General features: G+C 40.9%; 2 protein-coding genes across 8 annotated transcripts; both read left to right on the top strand.

Moving 5' to 3' along the window:
* The first annotated feature begins 518 nt into the window (after window positions 1–518).
* dab2 (DAB adaptor protein 2) lies at window positions 519–9,149 on the top strand. Of its 6 annotated transcripts, none has more exons than XM_051412142.1 (15): window positions 519–720; window positions 3,412–3,681; window positions 3,798–3,937; window positions 4,249–4,347; window positions 4,438–4,569; window positions 4,649–4,732; window positions 5,024–5,050; window positions 5,132–5,182; window positions 5,278–5,340; window positions 6,169–6,792; window positions 7,383–7,512; window positions 7,622–8,272; window positions 8,388–8,554; window positions 8,649–8,726; window positions 8,822–9,149. In XM_051412142.1, exons 2-14 carry the CDS (start codon window positions 3,543–3,545, stop codon window positions 8,718–8,720), a joined length of 2,379 nt encoding a protein of 792 aa, XP_051268102.1. In that variant the 5' UTR covers window positions 519–720; window positions 3,412–3,542; the 3' UTR covers window positions 8,721–8,726; window positions 8,822–9,149. The 6 variants fall into 6 exon arrangements, with proteins under 6 accessions (XP_051268102.1, XP_051268103.1, XP_051268099.1 ...); XM_051412143.1 differs by having other exon boundaries at window positions 8,649–8,730; XM_051412139.1 differs by having other exon boundaries at window positions 520–720; window positions 8,646–8,726.
* Window positions 9,150–10,407: 1,258 nt separating this feature from the next.
* zgc:162472 (uncharacterized protein LOC553495 homolog) lies at window positions 10,408–23,821 on the top strand. 2 transcript variants are annotated; one of them, XM_051412137.1, is made up of 29 exons: window positions 10,408–10,793; window positions 12,158–12,357; window positions 12,439–13,087; window positions 13,227–13,330; window positions 13,486–13,551; window positions 13,791–13,985; window positions 14,282–14,415; window positions 14,521–14,615; window positions 14,725–14,779; window positions 14,885–15,019; window positions 15,147–15,380; window positions 15,491–15,554; window positions 15,649–15,850; window positions 15,934–16,043; window positions 16,133–16,514; window positions 16,693–16,827; window positions 17,336–17,372; window positions 17,467–17,580; window positions 17,680–20,113; window positions 20,259–20,419; window positions 20,539–20,795; window positions 21,039–21,102; window positions 21,219–21,372; window positions 21,454–21,592; window positions 21,681–21,714; window positions 21,809–21,913; window positions 22,004–22,277; window positions 22,366–22,681; window positions 22,786–23,821. In XM_051412137.1, the coding sequence occupies exons 2-29, from the start codon at window positions 12,164–12,166 to the stop codon at window positions 22,894–22,896; spliced, it is 6,954 nt and encodes a 2,317-aa protein (XP_051268097.1). In that variant the 5' UTR covers window positions 10,408–10,793; window positions 12,158–12,163; the 3' UTR covers window positions 22,897–23,821. The 2 variants fall into 2 exon arrangements, with proteins under 2 accessions (XP_051268097.1, XP_051268098.1); XM_051412138.1 differs by lacking the exon at window positions 16,693–16,827.
* Window positions 23,822–24,119: the final 298 nt, after the last annotated feature.

Here is a 24,119-nt window from a genome sequence, read left to right as displayed (position 1 = left end):
AGGTAATAAAAAACACAACAATTCATACTTTCAGGTGATTAAAACATACCTAATACTATAATCCATTTCTGACTCCTAAATGTTAAACACTAGATCTTACAATGAAGGCCCTAAAACCAAAACAATGAGCTGAAATAAGCTCTAAAGCTACAAAGATAGCTTGGAGGGGGGAGACTGCAAAGTCAGGGGATCAGTTCAGTATTGTCATTTTATTATCCCAAATGGGAAACTTCTAAATCTCTCTGAGGAACCCCTCTAACATAGGCCTACTCATTTGATCTGCTGTAGTTAAAAAATATTGATTTAATGGGGGCACATAAAACCAAATGTTCCCAAAAGTCAAATGAAATCAGATGTTTTTTTTCTAATGAAACAACATTATGACGGTTTTCCATGACCCACTTACTGTACTGTATATCTTCATGTAGGCCAGTGGGCTATATGACCGGTGGGGGATATTTTCTTTCACGTGAGGGACCGCCCCCCCCTCTCTTCCAGTTGAAATCTGCAGTGAGTTAGGTCTGTCAGTCAGTGAAGGGTTAAACTGGGAGTTTGCAGCAGTCTCTCCTTTCTGTCCACGGCATTTAGCGGAAAACATCTGACTCCTGCTCGTTTTCCGAGGCTGTGTTTGGTTTTCAGTCATTTTTTGCGCCGGAGCCGCGAAGGCATCACGGGAACAGAAAGCAGTGTTTCTACAGCGGGATTTAAACATTCTAACAGGTAGGTCACTGAGTTGGTAACATTTTCCATCCATGCATTAATTAAAAATATCTAGCAAGGACTGCAGGTTTTACATTAGTTAAACAAGTGTTGTTATTTCAGTTCGCCTAAGAGCCATGATAATAACTGCAAGTAGGTTTCTGAGAGTTGATCTTCAGTCTGAAACAAACTTAGAGCCAATAGTTTTTCCGTTAACTGCAGGAAAGAGACATAAATAAGGGAGGTAAAACTTTCAGCTTTAAGTGTTGTCATTTGTGACTCATTTTGTGGTCTTTTCCTGTCTGAACTGTTGGGATGGCAAACAATATAAACCACTTCTCTCTCTCTAAGTTTTCCTTTCAGAACACTCTTCTAGCTGCAAGCATATTAACAAATAACTTTTTTAATCTTTCAGCATATGATTTTTAATAAGTTTTTAAGCTGCATCTCCTTCCCACACACCCATCTACATCCTAGTTTTGGTGCAAAACAATTTCAATTTTGTATGAAAGTGTTTGCATGGCCTTTGTGTTCACAGTGGGCCTGTGGTATTTCACCATCTCATTCACTTGCAGACTGAGTCATTCCCTCTGATTTCCTCCAGATGTGCAGTAGTTTACATTTCCTGACGGCCCAGGATTGTGACATTTCTGCCCTTGCACTGCAGTTATTCTGCTGACAAATATGAATTTACACTTGTGTCATTTGTGTTTGTGACACTGGTGGATGCTGTAAAAAGCTTTTTCAACCCATCCATCCCTGGGTAGTAACTTTTTTGTTGTTAAAATGTAATCCTTTAACTCAAATCTGCAATGAACAGCTGACTGTTCACCCTTTTTATTAGCCTTTCCCTCCAACTAGTGGGACTCTGACACCGCTGTAAGTTACTGGACGAGTGCGGTCATGTGTCACACCCGTGTTAATGGAGCATCAACAAGTGTTTAGGCTTATGTCTTGTTTTTCTACGCTTCCTGGCACAGCAACAAAAACAGCATGTGTGTCTGTGTGCCTTGCAAGGAATTTAAATGTCACCACGGTGGAAACCAAACATACAACGGCTTACCTTTCTCGTTTCCTTCACTTCAAAACTGGTGCTGATGCATAAAGTGGAGTCTTTATTGTTTTACAGCTGTACAGTAGCTCTTGTGATATAACTCTCATTGGCATTATAAGACATTCTCAATTTAAAATCCAACTTTACACCATCTATTTTGAATAGGTGTTCATTTACAGAATCCTCATAGTGTAGTTGTGTCACTCTCTGATATGGTCAGATTTGATTCCTAGAGATGAAACCGTTGGCACGACCCTGGAATGCACTCAGTGGCCTTCAGAATTCCCATCTTATCTTATCTTCTATGGCTCTCATTTCCTTTACGCATCAGACTAATTACCTGATTGATTTCATCATAAACAGTACCTCTCGATTGGACTTTGCAAGTTGCTTTTGGATTTTTAGGATCCTTTTACACTGATTCCACATAATCAGTATATTGTAGTTATAAGTGTAGGTTTTATAGACAGCTTGAAAATTTGAATATTGTGGGGTAAATGATCGTTCCAGGGTTCCAATTTCCATGTGTAGTTGCTTAGCTGGGCATCACGAGATCTTTTGCTCTGCTAGCGTAAGATTAACCTCAGGTAATTGCTCAACCTTTGCCCACTTTCAACCTTTGGTCTTTCCTACATTATTCACAGCCTCTTTACACTGATGTTCTAGCCAGTGTAGCCTCTGGAACTGGTCCTAAAGGTATGTAGGTCCCACACAGAGCCATGTTTGTATTGGTTGTATTCCAATAGTTGTGCAGAGTAGAGTCCTTTATGGCTCTTTTTTTTTTGTCTGGCTGAATGAATGTGATTGTTACCACTATGTTTTCATTGTTTAATTCATTAAGTGACTAAATTGTGTTGGAGATGGATGTGCATGAAAGGAGTTTATTGCAGAGGAGATATAGGAGAATCTCAGCTGCTGGGGCGAACGCTACAGTCAACTATGATGTTGTTTTTGCCTCATGTGACATTGACTTGTGTTTCCTGCAAACTAAATGCAGACTGTATTCATGACTCACGTCGAATATTCTGGCAGAAAAATTGATCATGATGTTTCTGATGATTATGATGTGCAGATATGTATGACTAGCATGTTGCCTCTGAACCACAGTTGGCAGAGCTCACTGATTTTTCGATGGGATTTTTATGGGTCTGACAAATCACATGACGTGAGTATGAGTACCAAACGTGTTTTTCTTTGTCCATCTGCACATTTATAGGGATACCTAGTTATTCGTCTTCCTCCTTAAATCCTCACAATCCTCCCTAAATAAATATTGGGTGGCAGGAGAACTATAGATATAAGTGGTGCGGGACCTTAAGGATCTTTTAGGATGATAAGTGTTCTCATCCTTATGAGACTGATGTTTTATAGATCATGTGTCCTCTTACGCTTCTCTGTCGGAGGAGTGTTTCTGTGGTTGTAAATGTTTACTGTGGATTGTTAAAAGAATATGATTGTTTATGATGTGCAAAAAACCTTTTCAGCAGTTACTTACAAAACATGTCTAGCAGTGACAAAGGACTCTAATTGTAGCCCTTTACTATCCAATATCTCATTTGCAGTTTCACCAGGAAACAGTGTGTATTAACATTCCATCTCCTTCTCCTTTTTTTGTCTCTAACCACACACACTGTCCCACGTCACTGTTTTTGCTACAGACAAACAACGAGAAAAGCATGTGTGGGTGTTAAGAGTCATCTGTTCGGTTGACCTCGCTGCCCCTGAACACGGAGCTGCCGTCTGCTTTACCCCCGCCTTTCCACTCGTCCAGTGAGGCTCACTCCACATCATGTCTGCAGAGGTGGAGAACAGCGTCCCTGTCGCTGCCGATCCCAACATCGCATCTCCATCTACAGCCACGACCTCCAACACCCCTCCCACCTCCCCTGCCACGTCCAAGGTCCCATTCAAGAAAGAGAAGAAGAGAGGTGAGGGACAGAGGATGCAATGACAATGACAGTGATCAGATTGACTTTTCAATGTCAAGATTCTCTGGTCTAATCTTGTAGAAATTATATTTTTGCTTATTTATTTTTTTTTACAGTTCCAGAGAAGACAGATGAATACCTGCTGGGCAGGTTTCAAGGGGATGGCGTGAGGTACAAGGCCAAGCTGATTGGCGTCGATGATGTCCCAGAGGCCAGAGGAGACAAGATGTGTCAGGACTCCATGATGAAGCTGAAGGTGCAACATGAGACCTTGGAGTGTGTCCTGATATCTTTATCTTTTTTTTGAAAATAGTAATAGAATTAGTGTTTTAAAACTTATATCTCTAGTGTTTTCAATTAATAATTAATCTGTGTGGTGGGTATCATGGACACACATACGGGCACATCAACAGCAGCTTTCCACAAGAACAACATTCTCGCTGTAGTTGTGTCCTCACTGCAGAGGGCGACGCTGTGCAGAAATACAGATATTAGCTCTAAATTCTAAATTTCTTTACTTACAAAAGATAGAAAAACAGTATGATTATTTTATATATTTTACACCAGGGTATGGCAGTAGCTGCTCGGTCCCAAGGCAAACACAAACAGAGGATCTGGGTCAACATTTCCATGTCGGGCATCAAGATCATTGATGAGAGATCAGGAGTGAGTTCTTCCCTTTCCATCACACCACACTGTGAAGTTCATTAATAATGTGGTCGGCCTGCTAATAAAAGCTTTGTCCTTGTAACTCAGGTGATTGAACATGAGCATGTGGTGAACAAGATCTCCTTCATCGCCAGAGATGTAACAGATAACAGGGCGTTTGGATATGTGTGCGGAGCAGAAGGGCAGCATCAGTTTTTCGCCATAAAGACTGCACAACAGGTAACACTCAATCACACATACACACACATACATAAGACAAATGGACAATAATGAGAATGTGCTGTCTTCTCTGTTGCAGGCAGAGCCCCTGGTCATTGATCTGAAAGATCTATTCCAGGTCATCTTCAACATAAGGAAGAAAGAGACAGAGGCCTCACAGAAGGTAACTGGTTCAGAGGCATTTGACTTTAAACTGGAAAAAAAGTTTTGTTTTTCATAAGTTGGACAGTAAGAACAATTTTTTTTTAATGAAAGAAAAGCATTTTGGTGTGGTCATTTGGGAACGTGGACAGGGTACACACTCTATGTACCTTCTGAATGTCAACACTGCCTCTCTGTGTTCTTTCAATGAATCACATCTTCAGACATTCCTTTGAAATTATGTGAAATGACACATGCCTCAGTGAATTAAGAAAACAAGTATAATCATTAACAGTCTGCTCTCTGTTTACAGGGTGAAAATGGCAGCGCTGTAGTTGAGGTAAGTACTTGGAAACACTTGTCACTCAAATAGTTCCTCCAACTCCTTCTTTAACCTTCTGCTTTCCTATGTTGTTTTTAGAATGGAAGTGGTGCCCTTTTAAGTATGGATGGTGAAGTAAAAACTGCCCAAGTGAGAATTTATACTTGTGTAACATTGAATAAAACACCACTATTTTATAGTAGCTGAATAAATACAGTATGTTTTTGTTTCTTTTTGACATCCAGCCAGTGGAGCAGCTTGACCTTTTTGGAGACATGTCGACCCCGCCAGACATTCAGGCTCCAAATGTAAGTGTGGTGCCATAGTGTAAAATGTTCCCTGCATCTGGGCAACATAGCGGAATTATACGTAGTCAATAAAGTATAGCCGGGTATTCACATTATTATACTTACAGTGTATATTACTACACATCTTGGAAGACTTGGTATGGTTTGCCACATGCTGCTTCTTGTCAAAAACATGTTTCTAAGATTTGATTTAGTGTGTTTGAAAGAAAAAAAGGCTCAACAGAATAACCTCAGCACTTCTCAGATCATTCTGTGTGTGAACTCAATTCTAAAAAGGCCACCATTTTTGTGTTTAATTATTGATTGTATCAGATTGAATCAATTGCAGATTTTAGACTTGAATCAAAATGATCTTTTAAGAATTGAGTTTATGCTTTGTGTATACCAATCTCATTGTTGTCCATCAAACCATTTAAAGCTGCTACAAGTAGAAAATATGAAAGAGATATTTTTGTTGACTTTGGTGACACCTTGTGTCTTGTACTGGTAGTGCTTTACATCGACACTGCTGTGCCAGTTCACTAGCTCAGTTTCAGATCAACAAGCTAGTGCTGACTGTAGCATATTTACATACCTTGCTGTTGTCCAAGCCAACTGTGAACTGAGTAACCACTTCCTAGTTCAAGCTGAAAGATGGACTTTAGACTGTGACTTACTATGAAATTGAATATGACAGTGACATTCTGAGGTAAATATTCTACAGGTAGCAGCTTTAAATTGTCATGTCTTTCCACACCATGTGATTCATTTTTCCAATTTGTTTCTTCCTCTGCAGAACTGATTCATACATCTTTTTTTCTCTCCCACTGTCCCTCTCATGTTAACCAGGACTCTAATGATATTCTCTTGTTGGACTTCTCTGCTGAAGTTGACAGCAATCAGAATTGCATAAAGGGAAACTCCTTTGTAACTTCCTGTGCCCCTGACCGTAGGGCATCTCCCCAGACAGAGAATCCTTTTTCCTCAACATTTGGCTACTTTCCAACCCCAGACACTGACCCTTTCAGAGATGACCCCCTTTCTCAATCATCCACTCTGTCAGCACCCGATAATTCACACATCTTCCTCACCAACCCTAATCACCTAAACAGCACTGCTGGCAACTCTAGTAAGACAATTATTAACAGTGGTTTGAATGGAGACTCTGAACACCTAAGTCAGCAGATAAATGGGTTATCTAGTAAGACCATGATCCTAGCTCTCAGTAACGGACAGTGGCCACTAGGGGGCAAAATAACTCAGGGCAACACAATTACCATGATGGACGGGAATGAATCTGGACCAGTTCTCTCAACAAAAAACCCATTTTTTGACTCATCTTTGAGTACTGCCCCTGTCTCTAATGGCATAACTCATCACCAACAACCCCCAGTGACTCATAGCAAGGATTCAGTAGTCATAAACCCCCCTCCGCAGAGCTCTAAGGCTGGACGAGGTCGAAGGAGTGCAAAGGTGAAATTCCATAGCTAGATGAATCATAGTAGAGTTGCATGTGGGATGCCTAAAAATGGGTTTTATGCACATTTTCCAGAGTATAATTAGTTTGCTAACATCTCCCTTTCTGAGCATTTTGGTTATGCATTGGTGTATGACAGGATATGCCAAAGGATGCACTTGGTTAAGATAAGATGCAAGGCCTATAATTAAGGACTGCAGTTAAGGGCTTGTTGTTTGGATCTGTCTTTATGCATGCACTGGTGGTCACATGCTTCCCTATCTGGCTTGTATAAATGACACTTTGACTGTGCTGCTGAAACATACACTGTACCCTTTGTCATCTCTGCTCTTAATCTATTTTCTAACATTCATGCTTCAGTGATAAAAGCACGGGTAAGTGGCAAAGCATGCATATGTATCAATGTTCAGGGAAAACAAACTGCATTTATTTCTGACTACATAATGATGGTAAATCATTTGTTTCTGTTGTTAAAGGTTGGTTTAATCTTAATTTCTAAGTACTGCATTGTTCATGATTTAGCATGTAGACATTGATGTCAGTGTGGTGAAATAATACTTACTTTTGCCTTATTTTCTGTGAACAGTCCTCAGCAAGTGACCTGTTTGGAGCAGAGCTGTTCGCTGCTCCTGGTCAGTCTGAAGGTCCATCTGCTTCAGCTGACCTCTTCAACAGTACACCTGCCAACTCCACTCCTTCCTCCATAGCTGTTCTGGGTAATACACTAGAGGGGAACTTTGTTTCTTATCCAAATATTGAGCTGTTGATTTGGCTTTACATTTCATTCCCTTTTTAAACCTTCATAATTATTTTCTTTATATTCAGGGAATCTTCAGTTAGGTCCTCCAGCCACCACAAGTATCCCTGCTGCAGGCATGTGGGGAGCGTCCACCGCTGCACCTTCCATGTTCCCCATGCAAGGAGGGGCAGTTCCAGGCACTACGCTAGGCTACCCACAGCCATCTGCCTTTGGTGGTCTACCCATACCACCCACAGCCTGGGGCCACCAGATGCCATCTCAGTTTCCTGTCCCGCCTTTATCCCCACCCCACATCTTCTGCCAGCCTCCACCAGGTGCACCAGTCAGTCCTGCAGGCTGGGGTCAGCCTGCGATGACCAACCCTTTCCACCCTGCCGCGTTCCCTGGAATGGGTGACCAGCAAGGTCCGTCACGCCCCCCTCCTAGACCACCTGCTAAGGAGGCCCATCCAAAGGTAGAGAACAGTGCCTTCACAGCTTTGGACCCCCTTGGAGAGAAAGAGAAGAAGACTGGAAAGGACATGTTCAAGGACTTCCAGCTTGCCAAACCACCTGCCATCCCAGCGAGGAAAGGGGAGCAAGTGTCCAACTCTGGTCCAGTCCCCAGCAGCAACGAAGCCGGAGCATTTGATCAGTACTTTTCCAATAAAGTGGGCCTGGCTCAGGAAACTGCAGATCATGATGACTTTGTTATCAATCAAATATCAGCAGTTAACGGTAAATCTGCTGCAGCAAGACATGGCAGTGCATGTATTAAAAATGTTGCAAGCTGACACATACATGACTGTGATATTTGTCACTAATTGTGTCCTGTCGTAATGTGCTCGTTTAGATGTTCCTAAACCAGCTAACCCTGCTCCAGCTGCACCTCCAAGCCTTAACCCTGGCCGCCTCGACGCCGCCTTCTCTTCTGCTCCCACCGCTAACAATCAGGACATGTTTGATCAAGCATTTGGGGCCCCAGATTCCAGTCCGTTTGGAGTGCCACCTGTAGCTATGGTACAGAGATTCACACAGACGTATATTTACATCAAATCAAGAATCACTGTAATTATGTCTAATTTTGGTCTTTTTTTCCTCGACCTTACAGCAGACTGCCCCTGTTGCTCAGACTTCTGGTTCAACAGCCGCTTTTGGGGATCCTTTTGGAAATCCCTTTGCTTGACCTTAAGTAAGTAGGTGTTCATATTTGTTTATTTCTTGAATGAATTTATCTATAGAGGATAAACACTATTTCAATGTTGTGTCTTCTCTCTGCCCTCACAGTTGAAATGGAGTAAATTGAGCAACTGGAGATCTTCACATCAAATAACATCTTTGGGACGAGCTGCTACAGCGTGCGCAAGACAATCCAAATTATGAACTCTTCTAACTCTTGTCCCTGACCCACCCTTCTTTTACACTTCCACCTCTGATGTTGTTGTTTTTTGTCCAATCAGTAGTTCCCTTATTTCTAAAGACCACTGATCTAAGAAGTAAATGTTATGTCATGATCTGCTGAAGAAAGAAATACGGTGTGTGAGAGAAGGCACGTCCAAAGAGGTTCACTGCTGATGCTGTGTTAAAGAAATAAAATAATTCAGTTATAACCCTCCATCGCCTTCTTCAGACTGAGTTAGTTCATCAACAGTTTGCAGTCCAGTGGAGGATCGACAGTCAAAAAGATATACTGTGTGTTTCCAGAAATGAGAAGGTCAGGAGTTCTGGCTGCATGCCCAAACACTGATGGTCTCAGTCAGTTTGTTCTGTTTTTACTCTCAAAAATGTTTGTTTATTGTATGTTATACAATGTTGGACACATGCAGTAGCTGGAATGAAATATTATGTGGGTGAACCATTGGTATGCCACTCAGAAGAGAGAAAAATAATCGTGACTCACAATTGCATTAACTGGCTTTTTAGAAGTTCAAGAATTTACATCTATATGTCATCAACAGGAACCTGACTAGATTGAATTGCAACAAACCCCAGGTGGAGCCTATTTCCACTTTCTAATCTTCCACATTTAATGTAGTAATATTCAGATCTTCAGATGGCCTGCCATGTTGTAAAAATGCTACTTATGCTTATAAGAAAAAGTTGTGCAGTATACATTTTATGCATAAGTACATTAAGTATCATCAGCAAAATATACTTACAGCATCAAAAGTAAAAGTAACATGCAAGAGAACATGCCCTCTCTGTATTTAATATTATATTATTACATGTATTATTACAAAATAAATTAAATACTAAATATTATTATTAAACATGCAACCACTAATCACTTTGGTACTTCGTTGAAGTGAAATTATTTAAACTACTACTACTTTTGTAACAATGCTTTGTTGATTTTGTATATATAGTTTTAATCTATAAAGTAACTAAAATATCGGTCAAATACAGGTTGTTGTGCAAAAAGAATAATATTTGCCACTGAAATGTAGTGAAGTATAAAGTATAAATTAGTGTAAAATGGACAACAATCCTTGCATTTATGCATCAGTGAAGGAAAGGAAAAACCTCAGGATTTAATAAACCAAATGACATGACAAATGACTAGAAACATGTTGATGTACAGTTGAGTAATGTATACATTACTTGATTATTTCCATTTTCTGCTACTTAATACTTCTATAAAGTATAAATATTTCTTTTTTACTATTGATATCTGACTTTAGATACTGTACTTCAAAAATTTATATTTTAAATAAAAAAGTTTAGAATAAATAATAACTTGATTATCAGTCAGTATTAAGTCATCAAAACTAGCTTCACTAAAACACATCAAAATGTTGCTTACATGTTGATTTATAATAATTAATAATACAATAATTTGACATTTTAAGTACATTTTGTTGCTGATACTTTTCTACTTTAGCTTAACTAAAACAATGAATGCTTTCAGTTTTATTAGTGTTTTTATGTAAAAGTGTTTTTAGTGTTATTGTTAATACCTATTTACCTCAATACTTCCACGAGTAATACAGACATTACAACATTTTGAAAGCCTTCAGTTCCAATGTAATGCTCAGATTCCTTTAGAGCAAAGGCCAATCTTGCCCTCAGACTGTACGCTCTTGCCTCATCCAGCTTTTTGCAGCAACCTGACTACATTTCCCATAACCCCTTTCCCTCGCAAAAATAACGCGTCATGAAAAACATGGCGGATTAGTGTGTGCATGGGGACCGCTACTTCCCACCCGTCGTCGATAAATTAAAGCTTATTTCTCCCAGCAAACGACACATTCTTGGACAGGTACGTTGTTGCCAGCACAATAACACATGTAGGCATGATACAAAGATAAATGTAGCCGCTTCGGCCTCTTAATATTAGGACGATAGGACGAGTCCAAGGCAGGGAGACTCACACACTAAAAGTGTTGACATGCGAGTTTGAGCCCAGCTTTGTGCACTTTTCGACTTGTTTAGTCCATTATTGACGCATTTATCTGTGTTTTGCATTCGTTTGAATAAGGTGTGTTAGCTTATTAAAGCTCTGCTGGTTCTCCTGGTGATTTTCTTTCCGGTCAGACTTAACGGCTTCTCAGCTGTCAACGTCACTAGTCCTCTCAGGTAACGTTAGTTGAGGTTTGCAGTAACAGTAACGTTAAGTTACATAAAGTAATGTGTGCTTGCTGGTCTAACGTAGGTGATGGTTTTCCGCATTACTGCTGTATTTAGCTGTTGCAGTACTAAACTTACACTTGCATAACGAATATAGTGTTTTTATATATGTGCTGTAGTAACCCCCTGCCCTACCTAGTATAGGGTATATAGTACAGATAGTGTATATGGAGGGTTTACTCCGTTTCAATCTGCAAAATAATACATCAGGCAAAACGTTTACCAGAACATCGCAATATGTTTTTATCACAGTAACTTTATTCATTGGTGCATTTTGAATGAAATGGTCACAGATAGTAACAAATTCCAGTGGCACCTAAATAAAAGTAGAAATACTATGGTCTTAAAATACTCCATTACGAGGTTAAGGCCAAATATTCAAAAGGTTACTTTGGTAAACATTTAGAAGTGATCAAAATGTACTTAAAGTCTCAAAAGTAAAAGTAGTCATCATGCAGAACGGCTCCTTTCACAGTGTTTTATTATTATAGATATCCATTTGATTATTTTAATACTGTAATTCATCAATGCGGAGCCGCTGCTCCAGTAGTGTGTGTGTGTGTGTGTGTGTGTGTGTATATATATATATATATATACTAGGTAGATTGATAGCATATTATTGCATCATATCATATAAGCACACCATTTCTTTTTATGTAAAAAGTAACTAAGTGTCAAATAAATGTCTCTCAATTGTAATGGAGCAGAAATATAAAGTAGCATAAAATGGAAAAAAAACGTGCCTAAGTACTGTACCACGAAGAAATTCTTACCAAAACAGAGTCTGCAGGTGTTTGTTCCCCCAAATTTTACAAATGGTGACCAGAAAAATCAGCAAATCCATACATAAGGCGGTATTTTGGCTAAATGATAAACGGAAATCTAGATTTCTGCAGTAAATCCTACTTTAATTGCCAAGACAAAATGATTATTGATTGTAAGTCAGAACATCAGTTGAATTTTTTGCAATACTGATGACTTCCTGTGTGACTTCAGGTCAAAATGTTTCGTCGGTCAAGATTCAGTGTTCGGCCCAATGTCGGTACAGGAGGGAGAACAACAGCAACATCTCAGGAAGCTCCTTCTGTAAACCAGGAAGCCAGTGAGACCCCCAAAGATGTCAGTGAGAGCAGCCCTGCTAACGCTGTGACAGATAAGTCTGTTGTGACCCCATCAGAAAAACGTACAGCCCCAGGGTGAGTAACAAGCATTAAATCACCTCTAAAATGAATTTTACTACTTCACTATGGATAACAACTATTCTTACTGCCGTACAGGGATAGTAATGACCAAAATGGGGAAGGTGCCAGCTCCTCAGCAGCAGTTCAGAGAAGGAAACGATTTTCTATCAAGCCCAAAGTCGCCCCAGGCCGCCCTGCCGCTGTGGCTCGGACGCCAAAGTCCCCTGTCAAGCCAGTCTCTGAAATTCCTGCTGAAGTCTCTGCCACAGACCTCGACAAGCCAACAACGTCCAGGCAAAGTGCAAATTCTGCAGCCCCTCAAGGACTCCAGTCCCCGAGGCGGCGGAGGGCTTCAGAAGAGAGCAAGCAGCCCAAAGTGCCAGCTAAACCCACCCTCATCCCTTCTGACAGTCCAGGACTTTCAGCTGTTCCTCCAGCCGAGGACTTGCTAGAACAAACCGAACCACTAGCAGAAAGTGGCAAGCAATTAGAAAGCACGTCAGACGGTCAAGTTAAAGAAGTTCCTCCCAGACTACCAGATAAAGTCCCCCCCTCTCTACCGGATAAAGAAGCTATTGAGATATCGGAGAAAGCCAAGACTCTAGTGTCATCTAAGAGTGGGCTTTCACTGTCACAACCAGCGTTTTCCTTGAGTAGACTCCTGAATGACCCATCAGACCTACAGAGGATTGCAAAGGCCCGAAAGCTCAGAGAGTTGCTCAGGCAGGAGATGCACAAAGAAAAGGTAAGCTCAGATTATTCAGTAAGCGTTCTTGTCCTCGTTCTCTTCACTGTCTAAGTTAATGTTAATGTTGATTAGACATATACTGTTCGATATATGTTAATTCATTACAGTAAAAGGGTGTTATCATTTGGTGTTGCAGAAAAGCAAGAGAGCTAAGGCACGTGCAAAGGAATATACTTTAGATCCTGCCAAAATGACCATGAGGGACCTTATTCGTTATCTACCAGTGTCTAACCCCATGACGTAAGTATCTCCTCTGCAATTTTGTCAAGCTTATGTAACATTTAATCTTTACTTCCTGCGATAATGTTTTCTATTGATTATCATGGATCTTATTTGACAAGAAAGGTTTTCTGTTCTTCCTTGTCTTATGTGACAATAATTTGCATTTTTTCCAGATCTAGTTTAGAAGACCCAGCTCCGGAAAATGAGACTGTGGTACCATCTTCTCCAGGAAGACAAGAGTAAGTTTACTGATGTTGTACATAATGGGTAACAAATTACACCTTCAGCCTGCCTTCCCTTATTTGTATCCATATTAACACAGTATTGAAAAGGATTTAATGTTTTTATAAATGAATCTGAATGATGGAATAGTCTGGATAATTCACTGCATTTATAATCAATATCTCTATCAACAGCTAGAATTTTTATATGGACATCGTATAGGCCGCTTCTGATGTTTCCAGTTTCATCCCTGCAGGTCACCAGAGAGAGCGCAGGAACCCGAAGTCCCCCCTAAAATTTCAAGCCCGAGGGGGGAGGAGGAGGAGGAGGAGGAGGAGGTGGATGTGGCGGCGGCGGCGGCGGCGGCGGCAGACGATGAGCAGGAAGATGCTCTTATGGTTCCTCAGGTCAAAGTAGCAGAGGATGGCTCACTGATCATTGATGAGGAGAGGTCAGTGGACTTGGTTTTTATGAATTGCTTTCTTTCATGTTTATCTACTTCTTTTTGCTCAGTTATTGTATATTATTATTATTATTACTATTATTATTATTGTACCACATTTTGTTTTTTTATTGCCTTGGTAGAAACTGACTATGACTACGACTGACAGTGTCTATGAATGCATCTGTAACATCCTCCGAGAAGTGATTTTTCGTCTTGATACAAACGTTGCTAAGTCATTGTGATATTGGAGAAACTGTAATGAAATAGTTGGCTTAATCATATCCTCTCAACCTGTGTCTCAGCTTGACAGTGGAAGTCCTGCGAGCCAAAGGGCCAAATCCTGCTCAGGATCGAGACCCCATCTTTGAGCGTGGCTCCACTACAACTTACTCAAGCTTCAGGAAGGGGACCTATTCGAAACCCTGGTCCAGTGAAGGTAGGACTGATAGAAGACATAGATACCTGAATTATGACACATTTTGCTGTGATCCCTCGTTCATATTGGTGTTTCATGCCATGATTGTTGGCTTTTTTCTATCAGAGACAGACATGTTCTTCCTGGCAATTAGCATGGTGGGGACAGACTTTTCCATGATATGTCAACTGTTTCCTCACAGAGCTCGATCAGAGATAAAGGTCAGTTTTATACACATAAACATATGTTTATAGAACATGGTATGAAGAAGCAACACACTGGCTCACTAACAACACAATTTGTGTTAATTGCATTGATTTATACTTTCAGAACAAATTCAAAAAAGAAGAGCGTGTGAATGCATGGAGGATTGACAAAGCTTTCAGTAAGTATTCAGAAGGAAAATATGTTTACCTGGTTTAATGAAACATCAAATTATTAATGTTCCCTGCGTAATTTGATGCTACATTTACTGGCGATTGTTTTGTAGGAGAGAGGCGCAAGCTCGACATAGAGTATTTTTCTAAGTTGTTAGAGAAGATTCTGGAAGTTCAAAAAAACAGGAAGAAACTCAAGTTAATCGCTGAGAAGAACTCCCCAAAGAAGCAGAAGAGAAAGGCAAAGGGTAACTCTCTTACTAGCTTTTTCATGTTTAATACTCTCTGAGTTTAGTTCCATTGAGTCATAACTTAAATATTATTCTGCCATACAGTTTTAACAACTGTTCTCCCCGTTTGAAATTCCCTCTACAGGCAAAAAAGATGCAAAGAAGCTAAGTGATGTGGAGGAGGAAGATGAGGAAGGGAAGAATGAAATTCCTGACTTGGAGGAGGAGGGTGAGAAAGAGAATGAGGACCTCTGCAATGAGGGAGGAACCCCTGTTTCTAAGCCTAAGAAGAAACGCAAAAGAAAGAATACACAGGACGCCTCGACTGAGGAACCAAATGACAAAAAAAACAAAACGGGGGGAAAAAGCAGTGAACAAGGTACAGGAGCATTCAAATATTTCAGGTTTTATCTTCCCAGTTTCTCCGTGTGTGTGGCTCTTGTTGATTATTGCTTACAGCTTAATTTTGTTTTGCTTTTATATGCTCAGATGAGGCATACATACCCGAAGATGCAGAGGCAGCACTTCCCGAGGACCATAACAATTCAGACATGTAATAAAACTTTAACATTTTTATTTTAGATTGAAGTGTGTTTTTTTGCATCTGCAGTTGGCATTAAAAGTCTCTGTTGTACCCTACCACTCAGGTCTGATAAGACTGAGAATATGAATGCAGCCAAGGACACCGCAATCAAGCCAGCTAAACTCTCACGAGGCAGAGCACCAAAACCACTACTGCCTTTGGGCCGGAAGTGGGGTAAAAAGGTTCCACCACCCTCCACAAAGGCCAAAGATACTGCGTCGGAAAAAGGGGACGAGAGTGCGAGTGATGGAGCGTCTGAAGAGCAGGTTATTATTTCAGTTTCAGAGCATCATCATATCTTTCTACACATTGTTGCTTTGCCTTACTGAAAGTTATGGTAACATTTTAGGTTAATAAAGATGCATCACCTATAAGGCAAGCCGAGAAGAAGACAACAGCCAAGCATGATGTTTCCTCTGAAGAAGAAGATGCCACTGTTCAACCTCCGAGACCTACCAGGTTCAATATGTTCATGTTTTCACATATTTCATGACTCCAATTTTAATATTGTATTCAGGAACACTCCCATTCACCATTGTATTTTGTAGGTATGGGAGAGTACCCAAACCCACCAAGCCCTTGACTTACCCTGCCAAAGAGGATGCACACTCCTCTGCATCTGAAACCACTCCTGCCTCGCCAGGAGGGTCCACTGTTGCTGCTGCCAAGCCTAAACCTAAATGCACAGCCAAGAGAGGACGAACGTCGAAGCCACAACCAACCCAAGAGTCGAAAAAGCCCAAACTATTCACCCTCAGAGCTTCTCAATCAGAATACAGTGATGAAGAAAATGAAAATCAGTGGGAGGAAGAAGAAGTAGAGGAGGATGAGCACCCTGAATCTAACTCCAGCATTGCCCCAGCGTTTGTGCCTGCCAGCCTGCGCTCCCCACATCCTGTAATTTCAGAGGTGGAAGAGACTATGGAGGAGGTATGAGAAACTGTTTCCCATCATGTCTTGCACAGATACATACCAACCATTAATTTTATTTTTACACAATTCTCATAACAAGCATTTTTGTGTTTTTGAATTAGTTTATTTTTTTGTGCATGGTTTTACATTCCATAATTCAAACCCTCCCCTTTCACTTCCCCCATCCCACACATAGCTTGATATCTTGGCCAATATGCCTGATGTGTTGGGCATCTCCCAAGATGCTCTGTGCCCCGATGCCTCTTGTGAGCTGGCACAAAATGAGACAGGCACAGCTGAATCCTGTGAACATCAGCTTGACCTGCTGGTTGTAAGTGCCCCACGCTTAAAATGTAGTAACAGTGAAATTGAATCATTATCCCCAGTTACGCTTCTCATTTTACTATCATTTCTGAGATCTAACCTTTAAAATATGACATGCTCTATCTGCTTAGTTTGATCTACAAATGTGTCAACATTGATAAATGCAACCTTATTTTCTTCCAGTGTCTCCTCCTTGTCATGTTTAATTGCATGTATTTGGTTTGCAATCATTGTGACTCATTATTTCTACCTAAGTTTGGTTTTTGCACACTTTAAGTGAAGACAAGTTGATGATAATGTAGTATAATGCAGCATGCAGTCTTGGTATTTCATCAATTGCATGATGATCTCATAGAAACCTTTTTGTGACTAGACATAATCAACTGAAATAGAAAGAAAACGACAAAGAAGTGTAACTGGGGCAACTGTAATATGTTTACCATATCACATCCTACTAGTCTGGCTTATATGGCAAGCTTTTGATGCAACTTAAAATATATTTGTTTCCCTTGCAGGATGTTATAGACTTCCTTTCTTCAGAACCCGCAGAAGGTAAGTTGAAGAACTATTCCGGGTTGCTCTCAGTGGAAAACTATTAATGTTTAGATCGTCTGCAAATATAAATTTGGGGCTCTTTTTGTTTTAGAATCTGAGGACGAGAGCTACAATGAGGCTGCTCAGACCCTGTTGACCATTGGCAACCTGGCTCACCTTTCCCAGTCAGCACAGAATCAAACAACCGTACAAGATCACACAACAGGTAAGCGACACAGAGGTCACGACATTCCTTAAATTAGAATTTGATTTTGTTGTTCAAAATAGCAGTAAATTCCAAATGTGCCATTATGTTCAATTGCAGGGACAACGTCAGTAAGTGTGGACGAAACCAGCCAACACCTAGAAGTAGAGATTGCATCAAAGCCTGTTGCACAAGAGGAATACAGTGCTACTCCTCTCATGTCTGCAACTTCTCATGAAGCAGTCACAGAAACATCAGAAACTGTTACCACTGTGGAGCTACAACACAGCACAACAGAGAATAGTAACCAGCCCATTACTGAAACCACTGATCAGAAGTCTGGTTCTGATATTCCAGAGAGCTCACAGAACAATTCTCCACAAACCAGGAAAGGGCGCATATACAAGGTAAAACCAAAACCTAACCTAGGCCAAGCCTCAAGGACTGCTCGGTCAAAATCCCAACCAGACACATCAACAGGGAGGACAGCTGAAGAGAGCCACATGGTTGCTCCCAACCTTTCTGAAGTCACTGAGACATCAGCTGCTGAAGACACCCCTGTTGACTGTAGTCAGAAATTATCCAAGGATGACATTTCTTGCATTGAAATCAACCTTACAGAAGAGCCATCTGGTAGTCAGGAGAGATCTGTTGGTCAAGTAAAATCAGGTGCAACAACATCAGATCCAAGTGCCTCGGAAAACCAGAGTCACACCCAATCTGAACCCAGTCTGGAACAGGCCACGAGTGACTCCACCAGAGTCTCCACAGATGAAATACTGATGTCTCATGTTGAGACCACCAAGAGTAATTGTAATCTGTTGACATCTGACACAGCAGTCACCGAATTGCAAGGGACAAACATGGATTCAGTTCCAGTCCAACTGAGCAGCGACCATCCTGCTCCATGTGTTACACCTGTAAAAGATTTACCTGTGAGTCAGAAAGAAGAGAGTGAAGAAGCATCTATTCACCAGACTAGGAGAAGTCGATTCCAGAGGGTCAAACCCAAACCCAACCTAGCACAGACATCAAGAGCTGTACATTCTAAACCTCAAACAACAAAAGACACTGTAGAGAAAAACTCCAACCCAACTCCAAACCCCAAATTCCATGAAAAAACAATAGTAGAGGATGAAACAGAACCAACTTGCACCACCTCTTCTGAAAAACCAAGTCAAAGCAGCACTGGTCTTGCTTCAGATTTGATACCATCATTGGATTCAGGCTCTACTCTTACACCCCCCACAGAGGAACTGTCTACAACTGTGGACAAAAAGACAGATGATGGAATTGTTTGTCATGTAGAATCAGATGCAGCAACATCAAATCAGAGTGCCTCAGGGAACGAGATCACAAGGCCAACATCTGAGTCCATACATGAAAAACTGGTATCTCATTTTGAGACAGATGACAGTAGTTATCCACTGACATCCAACTCAGCAGTTCCAAAATCACGAGTTGGACAAGGGTCAGACATACACTCAGCCCCCGTCCAAGAAAGTAGCGACCATCCTTCTCCATGTGTTACACATGTAGAGGAGTTATCTGTCAGTCAGAAAGAAGAGAGTAAAGTTGCATCTACTTGCCAGCAGTCAAAACTTCAAACCTCAAAAAATCCTGTCACAAACGTGCAACTTGTGGATAAACCCTCCGGCCCAGCTTCAGTGCCTGAATCTATTGACAACACAATAGCAGAGGTAGGAGCACAATCAACTTGCAGTACCACCCCTACTGAAAACCCATGCCTAATTAAAAGTACTGGCACTTCAGTTTCATTACCACCATTGGTATTGTGCTCTACTCTACCCACAGAAGAATTATCTTTAACTGGGGACAAAAAGACAAATGTTGGAAGTGCACTAGACTCAAGCTCAGAAGGCTCAGAACAAAATGCAACTCAAAGAAGGCGACGCTTTCCCAAGGTCAAACCCAAACCTAATTTAGGACCATCCACTCGAACTATACAGACAAAACTGCGGACAGCTGTTGTCAGTACACCATCAGAACAGCACCTGATGGACACCTCTTCAAGTGTAACCTCAGAACAACAGCCTGTGGACAATAATAATGCACAAACAGAGCTAAAATCTGCAGAGGAAGACAGTCAGAGACAGAAGTCCCTATATGGCAAAAATGATGAAGGTACATCCTCTGATGGTATCGTCATAACCATGTCTTCAGTTGCTGAGAATCAGCCTGTGTTGACTGACTCAGTTCTTGAAAATAAGAGCAATGAAAAACCAACAGCTGAAGTAGCATCAACGGGGGACAAGGTGGACACTATACGTGTTTCACAAGGGGACTGTAAGCAGGACAGAACTACAGAGACAAATACCCAACCATCAGATAATCCAATTGCAATTTCAGATGTCCACTCTTCAGAGGATGGGTCAGCAGAGTCAAATATTAAATCTATACTCCTTACTAATACACAGTCCACACCAGCTCCAAAAGAAAGTCCAAGTTCAGAGAATGCTTCCGAGGCACAAAGTCAAGATGCAGTCCAACAATGTTCTGAAACCCCTGCCACTAATCAAATAACTTCCCAAAGGTAAGACATTTTGTGATTCTGTGTTGTAAAAGGTATAACACGGTACAAGAATTGTTCTCATGCTTTATTCACAGCCTAATGTTTTTAAGGAAGTATTAAGCAATTATTAGTTTCTCTTGTAACAGAGTTTGTTTTTCACTTAAAGCACTGATGATAATACGTCGAAGTCAGCTGACTCATCCCAGTCCTCAAGAAAAGCTCCTCAGACTCGTAGAGGTCGGCTTGTTAAACCCAAACCCAACCTGAGACGCAGCAGCCAACCTTCACAACCCCAAAAAGTCCAGAATATAAAACAAGCAGAAGCAGGTTTGAAAAATATTAAATCTTCCTTACCTCAAAGAATGTTGAGCAGATGTTCAGGATTACTACCATCTATGGCCCTGCAGCACTGCTGTTGATCACTAAACGTTCTTCTTTCTTCCCAGACTCTGGTATTTGCGCACAAAGTGTGGATGCTACGATTTCCGACAAACCTGTGTCTGAACTCCAGCCTGACATTCAGGAACCAGTAGAGGGAGCTATTGAGCAACATAGTAGTCTAAATTGCCCTCCAAGTGATGCCGTTTCCTCGCTTGGCTGCTTGACACAAGTTACTGAACAACTGAATCAACAAGACTTGCCTTCAAAAGTTGCTGGAGCCCCTGTGGGCTGTGTGAAAGAAGTGCCTGACAATTCTGTTCAGGTAAGATATTGATCAGTGTGTGCAGGAGGAGGCATATCTTGTGGACATACAGACTGGATGACAAATTAAAAGGAGAATATAGTAGTGGAGAAACATAATGAATGCAGATGCTTCCCCACAAGTCCACTGCATACTACAATTAAGCAATCAGGAAACCAAGGGTAGGGTGTAATCTTGGTTGAGAAACTCTTACCACATTTAAGTATTACTTCTTAAATATGTTTCTCTGATTCTCTTCACCAGGATGCATCAACATCAATTACAGGAGGGATCCAAAGCCATCCGAGTCTCACAATATTTCCAGACCGTAAGTCATTCAGAGATCACTCCACTCTCTTAAGTTGTTTTTGTGCTGTGAATTATATTTAGTATATGCACCATGGATTTGGATAAGACCTCTCTCACTCTCATTCTCACTCTCAGTGCTGCCAGAGCAGTTGCCTTCAGATCCAGATGAACCGTTTTTCATCCTCTCTTTGACTGAGATCCCAGTCTGTTCATCAGGGGAGGTGGTAGACGGTACGTCTGAGCCTCTCCCTTATCTTCCCGTAGAAGATGCATCAATACAGCAGCAGAGGTTAGTGCCTGCCTTTTATCACCTTTTCATGCCGGCGTGGGTCTGGTTTTGTTCAGCCTTTTATTTTAAAACTTTCCTCAGCACTGTTTCTGGAGAGAGTTTGGCAGCAGCGGGAGATGGGCCTCTCTCTAATGTCGCTGTGCCTGTGTCCATGGAGGAGAGTGGTGAGACAGGCCTCATTAATGTAAAAGATACTGGACCGGACCCAGCTGCATATATAGTAAGTGAAGCTGTAAGGAACCACTTGTAGCTGCAATGTGATAAAATGTCTGTATTTGTCACACACATATTTTTCTCACCCACACCAGGGTTCGATCATGGAGAATCCAGTGGATCCACATGGTAGAGTGACTGCATTATTCTGTCATTTATTTAAAGTAATGATTAATGTCGTATTAGAAATGATAAATGTGCATTATTTGTGTTTATGGAACAGAGAGTACTACAGTCCAGTCATCCATATTACCAGAGACTGTAGAGAATAATGATGAGACTGAACATCCCCCTACAAAACAAAGACTAATGGGCACTGGAAGAACAGGTATGCAGTAAATTAATACTTACTCATCGCATGCACTCAGGGAATTTGGGCACATCTTTTTCATTGTGTACCTGTTTCTGTTTGAACCAGCCAAACTGCAGGCTAAGCCCAAAACTCAAAAAAAGAAACAAGCCAGCAAGACCCTCACTGCCAAGGAAGCAGAGCCTATCTCCACCCAGGAGTCCGAGTGTCCCGGGCCTTCTGTGCAGCCAAAAGACTTTGATGAGGTCGTCACTGAGCCACAGAAAGGAAGCGGTGATCGTGAAGACACTGAAAAGGAGACTCTGATGAGTGGGAATGAGGTCGAGGATCGCAGCTCTGGAGCACAAACTACACAGACTAGGGGGACTAGGAGTCGGAATAGGTGAAGCCAGTAGTAGTTTGTTGGTTTTCATGTTGATATCTGATTTGCAATTAATATCAATTAATTTTTATTTTCCACTACCTGACAGAAATCCCAAAGGCCTTCCTTCCTCCCTTGCTGAGACAGACATCACTGACCCTTCAAGCAGTTCTCCACCTTGCAAAGCAGCTTCCAAGGGCTCCAAGGTCAAAACTCTGCGTGCAGCAAGGAAACGATCTACCCCAGCACCTGTAGCCTCAACATCCTACGATATCGCTCCCTCACCCAGTCCCACACAGCTGCCAGAGGACACCCATTCCACACCCTCTATTACGTCACCAACACAAACCGAGGTGGACATGGAACAGAACTCAGAGCACAGCCGACTGTGCTCGACTCCTAACACTTTCTTGTGTCCAGCTACGGTGAGGAGGGTATAAAGGCAGGGGGGGTCATCTTAAGTCAGTGGAATTGTTACACACCCACTTAGAGTCGATTACAGCTCATCCTTTGTTCTCCTTTGTTGTAGGTTCCAGCTTCCCAGCACAGTGACGATGTGGAGAGCACCTCTATAGAGGAGCCCACCAGCGTGTCTCAGTACTTCTTAAGTGACATTTTTACAGAAGTGGAAGAGGGATAAAAAGCCATGGAGAGGTGGAGTGAGAGGAGTAACCTGCAGGCTTGCCTTTTTAAAATATTTTTTGTGTTAAGTTATGTTTGTAAAGGTTAATTTATAACTAAAAGAGTTTGTTTTTGTTGTGTTTGCTGTCAGTTGCAATTAAGTGAAGCAAAATTTACTAGACTGACGGATGCATTTTCACTTTCACAAGCACTTTGAATATGTACAGTAGTTTCAATTTACTGAAATGCCTTTTTACACGACCATCAGTTCAAATAATAAATATTGAATTGTTACTCAATAACCGAAACACTGGTAAAACACTAGTTTGACTCGAAGAGGTGACCGCTTTGTCCCAATTATTCAATGTTCAGATTTCCTAACTTGATTATAATTACCTGTGAATATGTACATATTGTACAATAGTAAACTGTTTTTTGTTTTCATTTTTCCATACCTGTTCCATTAACACAGACCACAACATTGGTCTCAGGAATAAAAACTGGATTACTTGCTATCATGTACAGTGGCATGTTTAAATGTCTTACCTTTTTAATGCCTCTTTTGAGTGTTTTTGTGTTCATTTTTAATCATCTGTTCTAACCGGAAACATTTTTTTGGTTGTATTTTATAAAAAAAAAGGGTGTCTTAAAGTTGGCCTTTCATTTCATGTAGTAATATTGCAATTGTATTTTATTCTGAAATTCACCACAAACAGCAGAAAGTAGTCCGTTTTTCTGTTAAGACATTTTGTTTTACTGTTTATAGTATATAGATCAGTTGAATGTTCAAACAGGTCCTTGTACAGATCAACAGCATTCAGATTATTATGTTTGATACTTGAAACAAAAACACATCATGTGTTCTTTACCATGTGTTTCATTAGTTCATGAAAAATTTAATGTGGAATTATGTAAGATTTGAATAAAAGGTATTCTTCCACCAACACTTGATCCAGTCTTTCATCTAGATTCTAGTTTGCTTATTTTTTGAATGTTGAGTTTGCTGTTTTCATAATGAGAAAAAAGTTTAATTATAAAGCTGTATATCAAACATCCCCTGTGTTTGTGTCTTTATCAGACCTGTAGAATGAATATATTATTACTTGTGCACAGCCCGGGCTGGTTTTTGTTATTGGCTTTGTGTCTGCTGCCAGATTGCTGCCACACTGTAAAGTGGTAGACTATTTGTGTTCATTTTGTTTAATTAAATATTAAATTTACAATCTGGTTTCTTCATAGAAC

The sequence above is a fragment of the Dicentrarchus labrax genome, unplaced genomic scaffold, assembly GCF_905237075.1.
Source record: "Dicentrarchus labrax unplaced genomic scaffold, dlabrax2021, whole genome shotgun sequence".
NCBI classification, from domain to species: domain Eukaryota; kingdom Metazoa; phylum Chordata; class Actinopteri; family Moronidae; genus Dicentrarchus; species Dicentrarchus labrax.
This window is presented reverse-complemented; position numbering and strand designations above follow the sequence as displayed.